Source organism: Channa argus, chromosome 3, assembly GCF_033026475.1.
Source record: "Channa argus isolate prfri chromosome 3, Channa argus male v1.0, whole genome shotgun sequence".
Classification (NCBI taxonomy): Eukaryota; Metazoa; Chordata; class Actinopteri; order Anabantiformes; family Channidae; genus Channa; species Channa argus.
The window spans coordinates 1,277,518-1,291,288 of record NC_090199.1 but is presented as its reverse complement, the minus strand read 5'-3'; the positions used below and the strand labels follow the sequence as shown (position 1 = coordinate 1,291,288).

The window sequence follows — 13,771 nt, the reverse complement described above, 5'->3', positions numbered from 1 at the left end:
TGGACAGACAAAATAAATAGTTCCCGTTTTGGCCTGTTCTTGATTTTAAAATGATCCTTATTTACAAGTAGCTTCTTAATTTAAAGGTTGGTTCCCAATATTTAAAGTTTGTCCATATGATCACTGACGACGAACAGCTTTTAATGGTCAGTATGAAGACACAAACAAGCAAAACCCGTTTCAGTGTGGACATGGGAACCAGACTAAGGTTTTAATGTGTTTTCTCACCGGCCTGGTCGAACAAGCTAAATGCTTCCCCCACTTTTAGTCTTTGAGCTCATCTGCAGATGAAATATCCATCTTCTTGTCAGTAAAGGCTGATTTTCCAAAATAAATTCCCAGCTCACATCTTAGAGACCTAAAATCAGAGGGACCTCAGACACGCGGTTTCATTTTCACAGTAATGGTTTATTAGCTAGTGGGACGGCCAGGAAAATCTGTAAACTCTCATCTTTCAGCTGTCTCACACTGTGACGTCCACGTCTTCCACGTACTGCAGAATCAGCGGTCGCCGCTCGGCAACAAACACATGCAGAATCAGGACTCAAAGTGCAAAGTCAACAGTAGGCAAATTCAAATGCTACACAGGATCCATGGAAAGTACATTCGATACTTGGGTTTACAATTGCACAGAACCTCAGTGAGTTAATGTTAAAAACGGGTTCAACACGTCACTGGACACAGATTTTAAACGAGTAGTAGTTTCATCTGCCAGTCAAAGAGCATGCAGGTTATGTTGGGAGCAAAAAGCTGCCTGGTACATCAACCCTACAAAATGTTTATATCGCCACTAAACATGAACAGATATTCAGAGCAAACTGGAAATGACCCAAATATGTCAGTTATTAATAAATGCAGATAATTAATGTGCAGATCTCAACGGTTTAAGGGCTGAACACACAATCGATAAACTGAAGGCTGGAAAATGTGGAAAACCTCCATAAACATGAAGAAGTGTTTCTTTCCCCCCCAAAAAAACATTTACATAATGATGCAGCATTTCATCCATTAGTTCCACAAAACATCAACCTTCAGCACTGCTTTTCCATTTCTGAAGTGGGAAAGTGCTTCTTCGTGCTCCTTATTTAACGTAAAAGCTGGATAAAGTGCAAAACACGATGGGCTGGTGTGTCAGGAAAAGGTAGTTTCTACTTCTTGGCCCAAATAGTAAAAAAAGCATTGTATTTCTTGTGGTATGTGAGGAGCCTGGAGGTGTCAAGAATACATTTTGTAGCTAGTGCACACAAATCAGTAACTTGTGCTCTGCAATTATTAGTCTACACACAGTAAGTAAACGAATGTGGCAGCGGGCGACAAGCAGCCCACTTTCTGAACGGCAGTTAGAAAGTTAGCTGGCTCGGTCGGTCGCTATCTGGACAAAAGGTTAACTGGCCGTAAACCAGGCTGTATCTTTTTAGAACAGATGAGCACAATTGCACATCATCAGATCACGTGACACAGCTTAGAGGATTATTATTGTTACCACTATTACCATCAAACTGTGACGATGTATAAACGTGTTTTCCCGACATTAGAACTACAGGAATCGAGTTTGAAATTGGTGAAGTCGCCCTTTAATCTGGGATTCGTCTTTTTGCATCCTCGTGTTGATCACGTGAGCAAACAACTTGATACGAAGTGGCCTATAGGATCTTTTTCTTTCCTCGAGGTGCAGACTAACCCAGGTCTCCTAATCAATAGCTCAAACTCAAATGACATCACAGGACTCGTGGCTAAAGAGACGTTTATTTCAGGATATGTTAAAGCCATTTATGGGCTAAAAGCTAAAAGAAAGAATCTGATTCAGTTCTGCAATGAGACGACTTTGGATTTGGGGAATTATTTTAAGATGTGTAGGCAACAAATAACCACAACACAGCTGCTACTGTAGCCTGCTGCTAACACTGCTCCCTAACTGACTGCAGTAACAACAACTTGCTCCAGTTCCTACTCCTGCAGTAATGGAGTTTTGATCGGAGCACATGTCACCTGTCTGTGCGCACAATCCAAAAAAGGACCCTTGACACTTTCAGTGCTCAACGGAAAATTAGCTTCTTGCCTTCAATGGGCTGAAATATTCCAAACCCCCATCATGGTCCTAAGGGTTTGACAGGATGAACAGATTCTCCACAAAAATGAAGAATCAATAAATCCACCTAAGTCTGGGAGAGGTCAGTTCTCCCGTCCAGCTGAGAACCAGCGTTACATCTCAGAGGAGCCAGCAGGAAGCCACTTTCAAACCAGTCCTCAAACCCTCTGGAACAATAATCCCGCTGCCTTCTTGTGACAGATGCTCTGATAAAAAGCAGCTCCTTGGCCTCAGTCTGTGGCCCAACATCCGATTAACTGAGGTCAGCCAGCTTTAACTCAAGACACGAATGTCTGCTGGGAGGAAGATGATAAGGATGAAGACGATGATGATGGAAAGAGCTTAAGATCCAGGAGTAAAGGATTAACATGGAGGAGAAGCTCAATTGCTATTGGCCTTTAAGGCTCTTGCAGGTTCTGGTCATGGTTCTGGTTCTGGTCCTGGTTCTGAGAGGGTGGGAGCAGGCGCGTGACGTGGCCGATGCCCTTGGTGACGCCCTCTCTGAAGAGAAGCTTGGCGCCCAGTCGCAGGTACTCGGGGTGTTTGATGAAGCGGAATCGGACCACGGCTCTCTCGCCGGTCCGCAGCTCGTCCTGCAGCAGCAGAGAGAGGACAGAGAGTCACATGATGTATCCACAGCTGGAGAACTGATCCGAGACATTACAGAATCTACAAACCCACCTTCCCATGAAGGCACTCCACAGTGGCCGTCTGCCTGACGTTGCCCACATGCACGGTGACCTGTGACCCCCGGCGGAAAGTCTTAGCGTGGAAGAGCAGGACAATGGCGGCTTCAAACTGACAGCAGATGGTCGGGTTCATCTTGGGACTGACCATCACCATGCCCTGCAACGGCCAATCACACGTCACTGTCATCTCATACTGACATCAGCATCGCTCTGCTCGAAAAGCAGCCTGGTGGAAACAGACCCATCAGCTTCTCACTGAGGAATCGCTCACTAATAGGTTTTACCTGCTCTGCAGTAACCGGTAATGCAGCAGCAGAGAAACCTCAGACTGTCTGAGTAAAGCAAATATGTGGTGGAATAGGACCTTTTTAGGTTTGTGTGTTAGCTTCAGTTCCAGTAGGAGACATGAGGATCCTTTCATCCTCCTCTTTTTTCTGTCTGCACATTTCTATTCTGCACATACACCTTAGTGAAAAGCATATCAGACACCATGTTGTGTGTAAACATGGCAGAGAAGTCAGAGTTCTGCAGGAGAACCCTGAAGAAAACACAAATCTAGATTACAGATGTGCATGTAAAGACAACGATAACAAAACTAAATGCTACAGTAGGTGAGGTCATTGTGAAAAAAGTAAAACCTTATAGATGAAGGATGTTGAGACAGCTTTGCTATTCTTGGCTCTTTACCTTTGTGGGAGGAAAGAAAAAGTGAGGTCATGTTACCAAGCAGAGTATGTTTTAGCAGGGTGGCCTCATAAGAACATCTCAGACTTATTTATCTAAAGACGCCACTGCATTTCATCAGCGGTCAAAGAGCTGCTCACTCTTCATACATTTACTTTACATTTGTAAAAACAAAGTGTTCTGACTGCAAGTTATGGCAGCAAATTATTTCATCCCAGAAACACAGAAGGGAGGAAACATTTACAGCCTGGTTTCATCCAGTTTTTGGAGTCAGTTTCAAACATTAGTTCCCAGGTTTTGCACAAAAAGCAGGACAACAGGACCTGATCTGTCTTCTAAGCAAAAGGTGCCTTAAAGAAAACTCCATCACACAGTGTCATCATGTGACCTCTGACCTTGCGCAGCAGCGAGCGGTCAAAGTTTCCCAGAGCCAGCGTGGCAGCCTGTCCGGCTCTGAGGACCCTGCAGGCCGAGCGATTCCTCTGGATGCTGCCCACCTTCAAACGCAGGAAACGACCCTCATCTGTCGGCCCGACCACCAGCCGCTCGCCCTCCCTGCACACGCCGCTGAAATGTGTTTTCATGTTGTTATATGAATTACTGCATGACTCCAATAATCCAAATAAAGATGAAGAAGTGGAGCCACTGGTTGATGCCTTCTGAGGCCTTAATGCCTCAATAATAATTATGCTTCTGCAAAATTGTGTTTTTTTTCTCTCACCTGTACAGAGTCCCTCCCACCACAGTCCCAACATCAGGAACTGAGTAAATCTCATCCACCTGCAAACACACACACGATGGAAACACTGTTTGACAACACACTTATGTCAGGTCAGCCAGATCATTAGACTCTGTGTGTGTGTGTGTGTGTGTGTGTGTGTGTGTGTGTGTCCATACCTGGAACTCTGTGAGCTGCTGCATCAGCTCCTCCTGCTCCTTGCTGTTACTCAGTGGAGGGAGGATGTTCAGGAAAACCTTTAGGAGGTCCAGATTCTCTCCAGACACACTGGACAAGGTGAAGATGGGCGTCACACTGCACACACGCACAGGAAGTTGGTTTTGTATGTTACGTATCACATGGAGTAAATAAACTGCTGCAGTAGTAGCAGCATCAGTAGTGATTTGACCCACTGCATGGAATGAGTGCATTGCAGTAGTAGTAGTAGTATTTTTACTCACCATGTGGACTGAGTGAACTGCTGCGCTGCCGTCACTGCGTCGTCAGGGTTGGACACCACCATCGGAACCTTGTTGCAGCCTGGTTGCTTTAGGACCCGCTCCAGCTGACGGACGGTCCGCTCCACTGTGCCGCGGGAGCACAGGTCCACTTTACTGACCACAATGAAGATGGGAACTTTCAGTGCCATGGCCAGGCCCAGGTGCTCCCGGGTTGTGCCGGCTGGATGGAGCAGAGGAAAACTCAACATCCTGACATTTCAAAATAAAGTTTCCATGCTGCAAAATGAAGTGGTATGAAGAGAATGACATAAGTTAAACACTTCAAACAAAACGTTTAGTTCTTGTAATAAACCAGCTCTGACCTCTAGTGGTGGTTTTAAAGTGGTGTTTTTATGACCACTGACAGGAGAAATCATCTGTGAATACATTAGAGGTAAAGCTACACCTTTATGGGAAATGCTGCATCGCAATCAAACGGACAATACATTAAATTAATGCAAATAATGAATGAACGTACTTCTCTGGCTCTGGGAACATGTGATGGACATCGTACCTTCATTAATTTGATTTCACTAGATCACAATTGAAAACACTGTGTCTCTATGTCCTGTAGCCAGAGTGAATGTAAACACAGATAGTTGCTTCCTGTAGGTGACGTGGTTGCCGCTCACCGATGCCCGTGTTGGCGCTCACCACCAGCATGGCGAAGTCGGGGCAGTAGCTCGTGAGACCGAAGATGGTGGTCTTTAGGTACTTGTGGTGTCCAGCCAGGTCAATGAAGGTGATCATCTTAGAGGAACTCTCACAGATCTCCTCAGCTGTGCGAGACTCACTGTAGTTCACAACCTGCACGTTGCCACAGACAGAACACACACGACACACTGATGGTTTATCTTTATCCTGAGAGTGTAATTATCCTTGTCCATCCTTTCAATGACAATAAAGTATCTTTGTATCTACCTAAGTGTCATACGAGTTCAACCTCTGGTGAGGGGATTAGATTGTGATATTTCTTATGAGTGTAGAAAGGTTTTGTCCTCAGGGGTCATTACAATGAGAACCACAGATTGTCTGACCACAGTATATTTGCCAGTTAGACAAACACATTACATCTCACTGAAAAACAAGGACATGCACACAAATATGTGTCACCGCTGATCCTATCTGGGTCAGAAGAGAGAGAGGTGGGATTCTCCCTGGACAGGTCGCCAGTCTATCTCAGGGCCACAGAGAGACATACACAGACCTACAACCATTCACAGTCTCACCTACAGGCAATTTTTGAGTCACCAATGAACCTAACGCACATGTTTTTGGACTGAGGGATGAAACCTACGCAGACAAGGGGAGAACGACTCCATCACTTAAAGTAACATATCTAACTACACTCTATTTAAAATCTTGTAGATTTATACAATTTTAGACTTTCAGACACCAGATGAGACCAGATCAAATGGAATAAAACTTAATATATTAACCCTTAACTATTACAGCATAATTTTACACAAGAACCATGACCATAATGATGCAGAAGCTGTAGTCATGTTACTGTATATGAGGAAGGAAGGAGTAGTGTTGTCTCCTCCTACAGATCGAATAAAGGCAAACTTAGTTTGAAATGTTTATGAACAGATTTAGACCAAAACAATTGGAACCAGGCTGCTCCGGCCTAATTGTCGATGGTTTGAGGTCATCCCTGTGTAACACTCTCTAACTCCTCCCAGAGACAGTGTGCTCACCTCTCCTTTGCTGTTGAAGCCCAGGATTTCAAAACTGATGCTGGACGTACGTCCGGTCTGGATCTCATGCAGGTGTCTAAAGAGGTTGAGCCGTGCTCGGCCTCGGCCATTGTCCAGCTCTCCCTGCGTCAGGACACCCAGCAGGGTCGACTTCCCCGAGTCCACGTTCCCCAGCACCGCCACCCGCAGGTCCAGGAACTGTCCCGGAGAAGGATCTCGTGTTTAAAGGTGTGGAAATAAAAGGTGGGAGGTATCTGTAACACAAAATCTCACCTGTTGATCATCAGGAACTTTTCGGACAAGGACTTCTGCGATTTTCCGAGTGCTTCTATCTAAGTCATAGTCCACCTCCCTCTCCCGGAGGAGAGTGATGTCAGCCCCAACTCTGAGAACAGGGACAAGAGGGTTAGAGCCGTTATAAGTGTTTGTTGTGTTGTTGTTCCCCTGTAAAGGTGGCTGTTCATGAAAATAATGGTAAAATACAGTTCAGACAAACAAAACCCGATCAGACAAATGACTGCAGACAACACAACACAGTTGGTTTTCTTCAAACCCTTTAACCTACAGTAAACCTTTCAGGACTCTTCAGACCCGTATAAGTTGACCTACTTCTCTGCCATCCTCTTCAGGGTCTTCAGTGAGGCCTTCATGTCAGCCTCGGTCAATCCGACCAGCAGGCCATTGTCCTCCACGCCGATCTGGTAGACGGCCTCGCCGCGTCCCTCCTGCAGACGCCACTTCAGCTGTGTGGCCAGGTGCTCAAAGCGATACTGGGTGGGGTTGACCAGCTTTAGCTAGACAGCAGCAGACAGAGATCAACGATGATACAGCAGGTAAGTAACCACAGGGCAGGACCCACACGTTTAAATATCACAGGAAAATACCATTTGTAATACAGCATTAGTACTTTCAGTGTGGTATTACAGTTTTTCTAGCTAGATAAAGAATCAAATTACTCCAACTATTAAACATAACCAGGAATATGCACTAACACTAACTGTCAATATAAATATTTTTGTTGTAGTCTAGAAAGTCTAGTACTGAGTGTAAATGCTCAGTACATATAAAACTCTATGCTCAAAAATAAATACTGCACGTTCTATATCGGATGTTTCAAAACTCTTCAGTGATCAGCTGTAAATTCACTGTAATATTCTGAAACTATCATTTACAAAACTAAGAAACGATTAATTAACATCAAGATAAAAGGCCACAATATCAACATGTTGGGTAACACAAGGATCCCCAGTAATTAAGAACCCTACTGTCTGTGCAGACACACTGAAAAACCTTTGATCCACTGTAATACTGAAAGGGCTTGGTGCAGATTTCCACTGATATAGTCAACTGTTAAAATGTTGGGTGAGGTCACCAAGACCCTTAGTGCTCGGTTAGTGTTTAACATGAAGCTAAAGTGGTGACAGGAAAAACAGGGTTCACTACATTAAATATGACACTAATGAGGCTTATAAAGGAGAACAAACTTAGAGGAAAGTCTATCACTTTTTTATCAGTATAAAATTGAAATACCAGAGCTGTAATGAACAAGATTTGCTCCAATAGTTTGCTGATTTTTCCCATTTTTACCATGTTACATGTGAGAGTGTCCCCATAAACCCAAACATACTAATATTCAGTTTACTGCTGAATACAACTATATAACGCAGTAAAACTAGCAATTGTTTTTTTTTTCTTACCAAATTACTAAAATGATTAGTCAGTTAACAAAACAGCTGCAAAATTCATTGTTTTAATTTAAGGTTTTCATATGAATCATACAGATGAGGCCTTTGCACGTCTTTGGACTGTGGGAGGGAACCAGAGCACGTGGAGGAATCACAGGCAAAGCATTGGGAAAACATATAAACTCCAAACACAAACGTCCCCATCAGACGATGGACCTTGTAGCTGTGAGGCAGCAGAAATTGCCCCTGCACCATTGTGCTGCCCAATATTAAAGACAACTTAATAAGATCATAACATAAACATTTTATTATTTCATCTAACGCTCTGTAGTTTATATTTAAGTGAGAAATTGTTACCTTATATTCAATGTTTCCTTCTTCAGCCTGGAAACAAGACACAGGAGAGCAGGAGGTCAGCTGACAAATATGTCAAGAAATACCAACCTAAAGTATTTGGACAGGTAACAGGTTGTGAAATGTTTTTTTGACACTTGATAACATTCCCTGTTCACAAACGCAGCTTCATAGAGAAACAGCGTTTCCAGTTCAGCAGTTTAGCATCAAGTCCTCACATTTAAGAAGCTAGAACTACCAGTTTTACTTAGACATTACCAAAACTATACTTTAAATAATCGACTAATTAATGCAGCTCTAATTAAATGGATGAAATGGATATATTACTTTTATATGTATTCTCATGTGTCTCATGCATAAAATATGGAATTGACAGAACAAGCTGTTATACTTTTAGAGTTACCAGAAATATATTTGGTTTATCTATAAACTAGATCCAACAAAACTAGAAGATGAACTGGTGTGAATGACAAAATGACGACATGTGGCTGGAAATGATGGCTCTTAAGATTCAAGTGATTTCACTGATGGATTAATGAAGTTTTAAATGAGTTTGTAACCTAACAAAATATAAAAACATTATTGGCTGATGTAAAAATGTAAAAACTACACTGTTGATTAGGTTACGTGTGTTTCATTTTACAAACCATCAACTACAGTTAGTCACACATTCAATTGTAGCTATTTGTTTCCTATTTTAGGCCATTGTCTCTTGTACTAACTATACTGATAGACACGTTTTCAACATAACTTCATAAACTACTGAAATTTAAAATCTTTGAATTTAAAATCATTTCCATTTAGTCATTTAGCAGACGCTTTCATCCAAAGCGACTTACAAGTGAGGTACAAGGCAGCAACAATCTAAATCAAGGAGAAAACATCAAAGTCCTGTCAGAAAAAGGTTTAACATTTCATGAGATGCACGTGAAAGAAAGTGTTTTTATATTTCAATAATAGATTTACGTGCATATGAAGGTATGATAGAGTTCTTGGAATATTGGGAGTGAGGTTGCTGAGCGTTTAAGATGTCATAGTCGTCTTTGAGCATTTTCTCTATCTATACAGGTAATTTGACACCATCTGCGTACATCTTTATGCACAATAATCCCACATTTCCTCCATCAAAGCCAGCAAAGCAGTTAAAGATGTTTCATAACGCGGATTCTAGAGCAGAAGCCGAATTATTTAGATTTTTTTTATAAAAACGACATTAACTGAACCTTTAGCTTTTCTGCCTTAACCATATAAATAAAGTGAATTTAACGTTCCTTTATTTCAGGGCAGTTTGTTAGCAGATGCTCTCATATCTGCTTCCTCAGAAGCGCGTGTTGCAGCATGTTGTACACATTGTATCGGTGTTGTTACACTTAGCCTGACACTAGCTAAGCTAACGTTACACTTTAGCTAGCTAGCAGGCTGACGGGCGTCCCGTTAATCCGGACGGAAGCTACCTCCGGTGGGAGAAACGGTGGCGGAGTCTTGTTGTTCCTGTTGTTCTTTTTGTTCCTCCTTCTCCTGCCCCGTTTGCCTCTTCTCGTTCGCGACTTTTTCGACGTCTTCTTCCCGTTATTACCGTGTCTGCTGAGCCCGGGTGACACTCCACTGCTTTCGAGCAAATCCACCATCGCCGAGCTCGCGGGGTCAGCGGCAGCCTGAGACGGGAGATTACCGGGAGCAGTGTGAACTCACGGGGATGTACAAAAACAATGACCATCACATCTACGGAGACACGCAGCCTGCCGAGGTTAAGACCCGCGGCGGAGGATGCTCTCTCCTCAGCATCAACACGGTTAAGTCTGAGCCGCTAACGGCCATTCAGCTTCCGGCTATGACCTTCAAAATAATTTAGCAGCAAACAGGAAACTGAGTGAAACTTCAAAATAAACAAAATTCTCTTAGGAAATCTAAAGATAAACACGCTGCAGGTTTTGCACGTTTAAAATCTGTAATTGCAATTATTCTATGATAAATACAGTAGTAAAAAGAAAAGCAGTGGCTGCTCAAACCATCTGCTTAAAAAACATTACCCACTAATTCATATTTTGGCAATCAAACACCATGGAAGTCATGATATCAAATTTTCACTCCATGATTATTGTGGCCAATAGAAATTATTATTTCACAACATGTTGTTAGTGTTTCCTTTTTTCAAAATATCAAGGTGAGTAAAAGGTTACATCACAGAACCCCTAGTCCAGAGTAGACATTTTAATTTCCTGGTATACTTCCAACAGCTGATTAAAGTGTCCTTATTCAGGAAACTCTTGTCTATGTTGTTGCACTGCGATACATCAGTTTTTTCCTTTTACAATTACATTTTTTCACACTCACGCTTACATGCTTTGACTGAAACTTATTAAACAATAAGACATGTGGGAAAGGCTCATAGGATGGATAAATGCCTCACATCAGGCAGTGTTATTGACTGGACAGATGATCAGAGGTGCCGAGTTTTTACCACCATCATTAGGACCAGGACAGAAGTATGGGTAGAGTTTCTCAGTGAAGGAGCAGCCAGTAAAGGAGTAGATCAGAGCTGCAGCATCTACGTCATAGAAGGAGACCAGACCCTCCTCATAATCCACAAACACCCCCACTTTCTCAGGCTGAGACTTCAGGGAGAGAAGGACTGAAGGGCCGTAAAGAGCTTTGTACTTTTCATTTCTCAACCATATAGTCCAGAAACCATTGTGTGGTCTCAATGTGATTAGTCCCTTTCTTCTGATGGACTCTCTGGCTACTCCTAAAGTCCACTTAGTTTTTCCTTTAACCTGAACCTCAAAGTAAAATCTGCCTGAAGAGAAACTCTGTTTTCCTAAAACAAAAACATAATTAGAAAATCTCTCTGGGTTGTCTGGGAGGTTCTTCTTCGCATCACTGTGATGTGCTTGTTTCCCATCATCAGACAGGATGAGTTCAGGATTTGCTGTATCAGGATCAAGAGTCACTTCCACTGCAGACTGCTGGACCCTTGTAAGGTCTCTTCTAGTTTTAACCCGTTTCTCCATCTCTTTACTGAGCATCTCCTCCAGCTGACTCACAGCTCTCACCACAGACCCCTCATATGATGAAGGATGGACTCTAACATGTGTCCAGTTCTTGGTGGGTGGAGCAGCTTCCAGGGACTGGAAGCTTTGGAGGAGGTGGAGGTGGTCTTCAGAGCGTGAGAGCTGCTCCACCTCAGAGCTTCTCTTCATCAGATCAGAGATTTCCTGTTCCAGCTCTTTGATGGAATCTTCAGCCTGTTTCTCTGTAGTTTTGTGTTTGTCTTCGATCTCCTGTATGAGCTGGTTCAGGCCTCTCTCAACAGACTCCTTCAGAGCAGTGAAGACCTGAACCCCTTCTGCTGTCTCTCTGTCTGCACCTTCTTTACTGATCCTGACTGAGCGTTTGATCTCCTGAATCTTCATTCGTCTCTTCTGGATCATCTGCTGAATTTCAGCCTCTGTCTTCTCCAGCTCTGCCTTCTTTCCTTCATATTCTTCTTTCAGAGGAACAAACTCATGTGTCTTGTGGTCTAAAACAGAGCAGAGCATGCAGACACATGTGTGGTCGGTCTTACAGAACAGCTCCAGAGGTTTATCGTGCTCCCTACACATCCTGACTTCCAGGTTCTTCACAGGGTCCATCAGCTGATGTCTTTTCAGACCTGAAACTGTCAGATGAGGTTCCAGGTGAGTCTCACAGTAGGAGACCAGACACACCAGGCAGGACTTCAGGGCCTTCAGTTTGGTTCCAGTGCAGACGTCACAGGTAACTTTTCCTGGTTTGACAACTTGTTGCTCTGAGCTGCTGCTTCTTTTCAGTTCAGCTTCATGTCTGAACTGAGAAACCATCTCAGAGATGAAGGTGTTGATGTCTAACTCTGGTCTAGTGCCAAAAACCTTGTTACACATTGGACACTGACACCTGTCATTAATATCCCAGTGCTGAGTGATGCAGTTTTTGCAGAAGTTGTGTCCACACGGGGTGGAGACTGGATCAGTGTACACATCCAGACAGATGGAGCACAGAAACTGGTCTTCGGATCTCAGACAGCTGGCAGCAGACATGTCTACACACTGGAATTGAAAGTGAAACTATGAATAAGATTTTTTTTCAAGTAAATTTTTATTTATTGTATTTGAATACTGCTAACATGGAAAGAATACAGTCTAAATGTAGATTTTAATTGGGTTAAACTGCACTTAATTCTAAATGAAATAAAAACCCTGCAGCTGAGTTTAGTCTTAGTGTTGTTTGCTGAAACACAGTAAATATATCAGCTTTACTCACCAGTGTTTGAATCAGACGTTGTGAAAAAACACTTGAACTTGATATAAATGTCCTTTAAACAGAAACACAGAGATTTATCTGAACTCCAGCTCTGCGGGGACTTTGACAAACACTCTTAGAGAAACGTGCCGATGAATATCTTCCGTTTCAAATGTGGCTCCACCTTTTCCTGCTGCTTTTTGTTTCCTCCTTCCGTTTCAAACATGATTAAACTTCATTATATTTAACACAAAATTAGTTAAATATTCTAGGGATTTTGTTTCTAAAGAGTGAGTTTGCACAGAAATACGCGATCTATGGCGCTATGGTTATTTTTTTTATTCGCTCTATGCAAAAAAAAAAAAAAAAAAAAAAAAGGAAGTTCGTGATTTTCAAAGTAAAAGCACCGAGTCAGATTGCGCCAACGCTGGAAAGTCGGTTAAGGTGTGTGAGGAAATCGTTCTTCTGTCCAACAGCAGCTGGGTGTTGGCTGGGGATTCAGCGAGTGAGTGTTCACTAATATCAGGGCTGGGTGTCATTTCTTTACACAAGAGAACTTTGCACTTAATTGCAGTTTTGGCGTCTTTGTACACAGTTTCATTTTAAGATAATGTCAAGTATTTAAGATAGTGTCAAGTATTTTTTAAAGGGGTTGAATCTCCACACCAGGGGGGCCCTATAAAGGGTTTAAGGGACTGTGCACAGCTCAGACCAGTTCCGACTACTCCCGGGGACCAGCCACATCATTTATCAACTGCACTTTTTGATTTGTGTATTCAGAACTTTTTCTGTTTTCTGATTTGTGTATCGGCCTGCTTTTTAAAGACCCTCATATTTAGGAAGCAGACTTAGACTCCAGCTGGCCCTGGTCTGAAACACAACACCAGAGTGTTTGGTTGCTTGGTTTGGTCATTTAACCAACAAATGGGAATAAAAGATGTGATATGTTTGAATTTGAAAACTAACACATTTGCTTTTATACATGTGGCAGTAAAAATCACCAATTATAATAATCTCCAGACATACAGTCACAAGAAAAATTAATAGCAGTATTTGCAATTTCCTGCAATTTTGAATGAATTCATCATGAAATGT

At 42.6% G+C, this 13,771-nt stretch overlaps 2 protein-coding genes across 3 annotated transcripts; both read right to left on the bottom strand.

The window, feature by feature from the left end:
• Window positions 1–387: 387 nt before the first annotated feature.
• gtpbp2b (GTP binding protein 2b) lies at window positions 388–10,222 on the bottom strand. 2 transcript variants are annotated; one of them, XM_067498995.1, is made up of 12 exons: window positions 9,874–10,217; window positions 8,423–8,449; window positions 6,990–7,174; window positions 6,654–6,765; window positions 6,381–6,578; window positions 5,313–5,487; window positions 4,642–4,861; window positions 4,360–4,495; window positions 4,184–4,242; window positions 3,858–4,029; window positions 2,771–2,935; window positions 388–2,682 (listed from the first exon to the last, which is right to left on the bottom strand). In XM_067498995.1, the coding sequence occupies exons 1-12, from the start codon at window positions 10,045–10,047 to the stop codon at window positions 2,488–2,490; spliced, it is 1,818 nt and encodes a 605-aa protein (XP_067355096.1). In that variant the 5' UTR covers window positions 10,048–10,217; the 3' UTR covers window positions 388–2,487. The 2 variants fall into 2 exon arrangements, with proteins under 2 accessions (XP_067355096.1, XP_067355097.1); XM_067498996.1 differs by lacking the exon at window positions 388–2,682 and adding an exon at window positions 3,417–3,465 and having other exon boundaries at window positions 2,797–2,935; window positions 9,874–10,222.
• A 603-nt stretch (window positions 10,223–10,825) lies between these two features.
• Window positions 10,826–12,869, bottom strand: LOC137124228 (E3 ubiquitin-protein ligase TRIM21-like). The gene is made up of 2 exons (XM_067498997.1): window positions 12,698–12,869; window positions 10,826–12,483 (listed from the first exon to the last, which is right to left on the bottom strand). Exon 2 carries the CDS (start codon window positions 12,472–12,474, stop codon window positions 10,831–10,833), a length of 1,644 nt encoding a protein of 547 aa, XP_067355098.1. The 5' UTR covers window positions 12,475–12,483; window positions 12,698–12,869; the 3' UTR covers window positions 10,826–10,830.
• Window positions 12,870–13,771: the final 902 nt, after the last annotated feature.

Bases quoted from the DNA above. Each gene is read 5' to 3' on its own strand.
- gtpbp2b (XM_067498995.1), bottom strand. From the start codon at position 10,047: ATGGTGGATTTGCTCGAAAGCAGTGGAGTGTCACCCGGGCTCAGCAGA. The intron at 6,579-6,653 runs GTGAGATTTTGT...TCTCCGGGACAG, and splicing joins AAGTTCCTGATGATCAACAG to TTCCTGGACCTGCGGGTGGC. The intron at 2,936-3,857 runs GTCAGAGGTCAC...TGGCCGTTGCAG, and splicing joins ACCGCTCGCTGCTGCGCAAG to GGCATGGTGATGGTCAGTCC.
- LOC137124228 (XM_067498997.1), bottom strand. From the start codon at position 12,474: ATGTCTGCTGCCAGCTGTCTGAGATCCGAAGACCAGTTTCTGTGCTCC.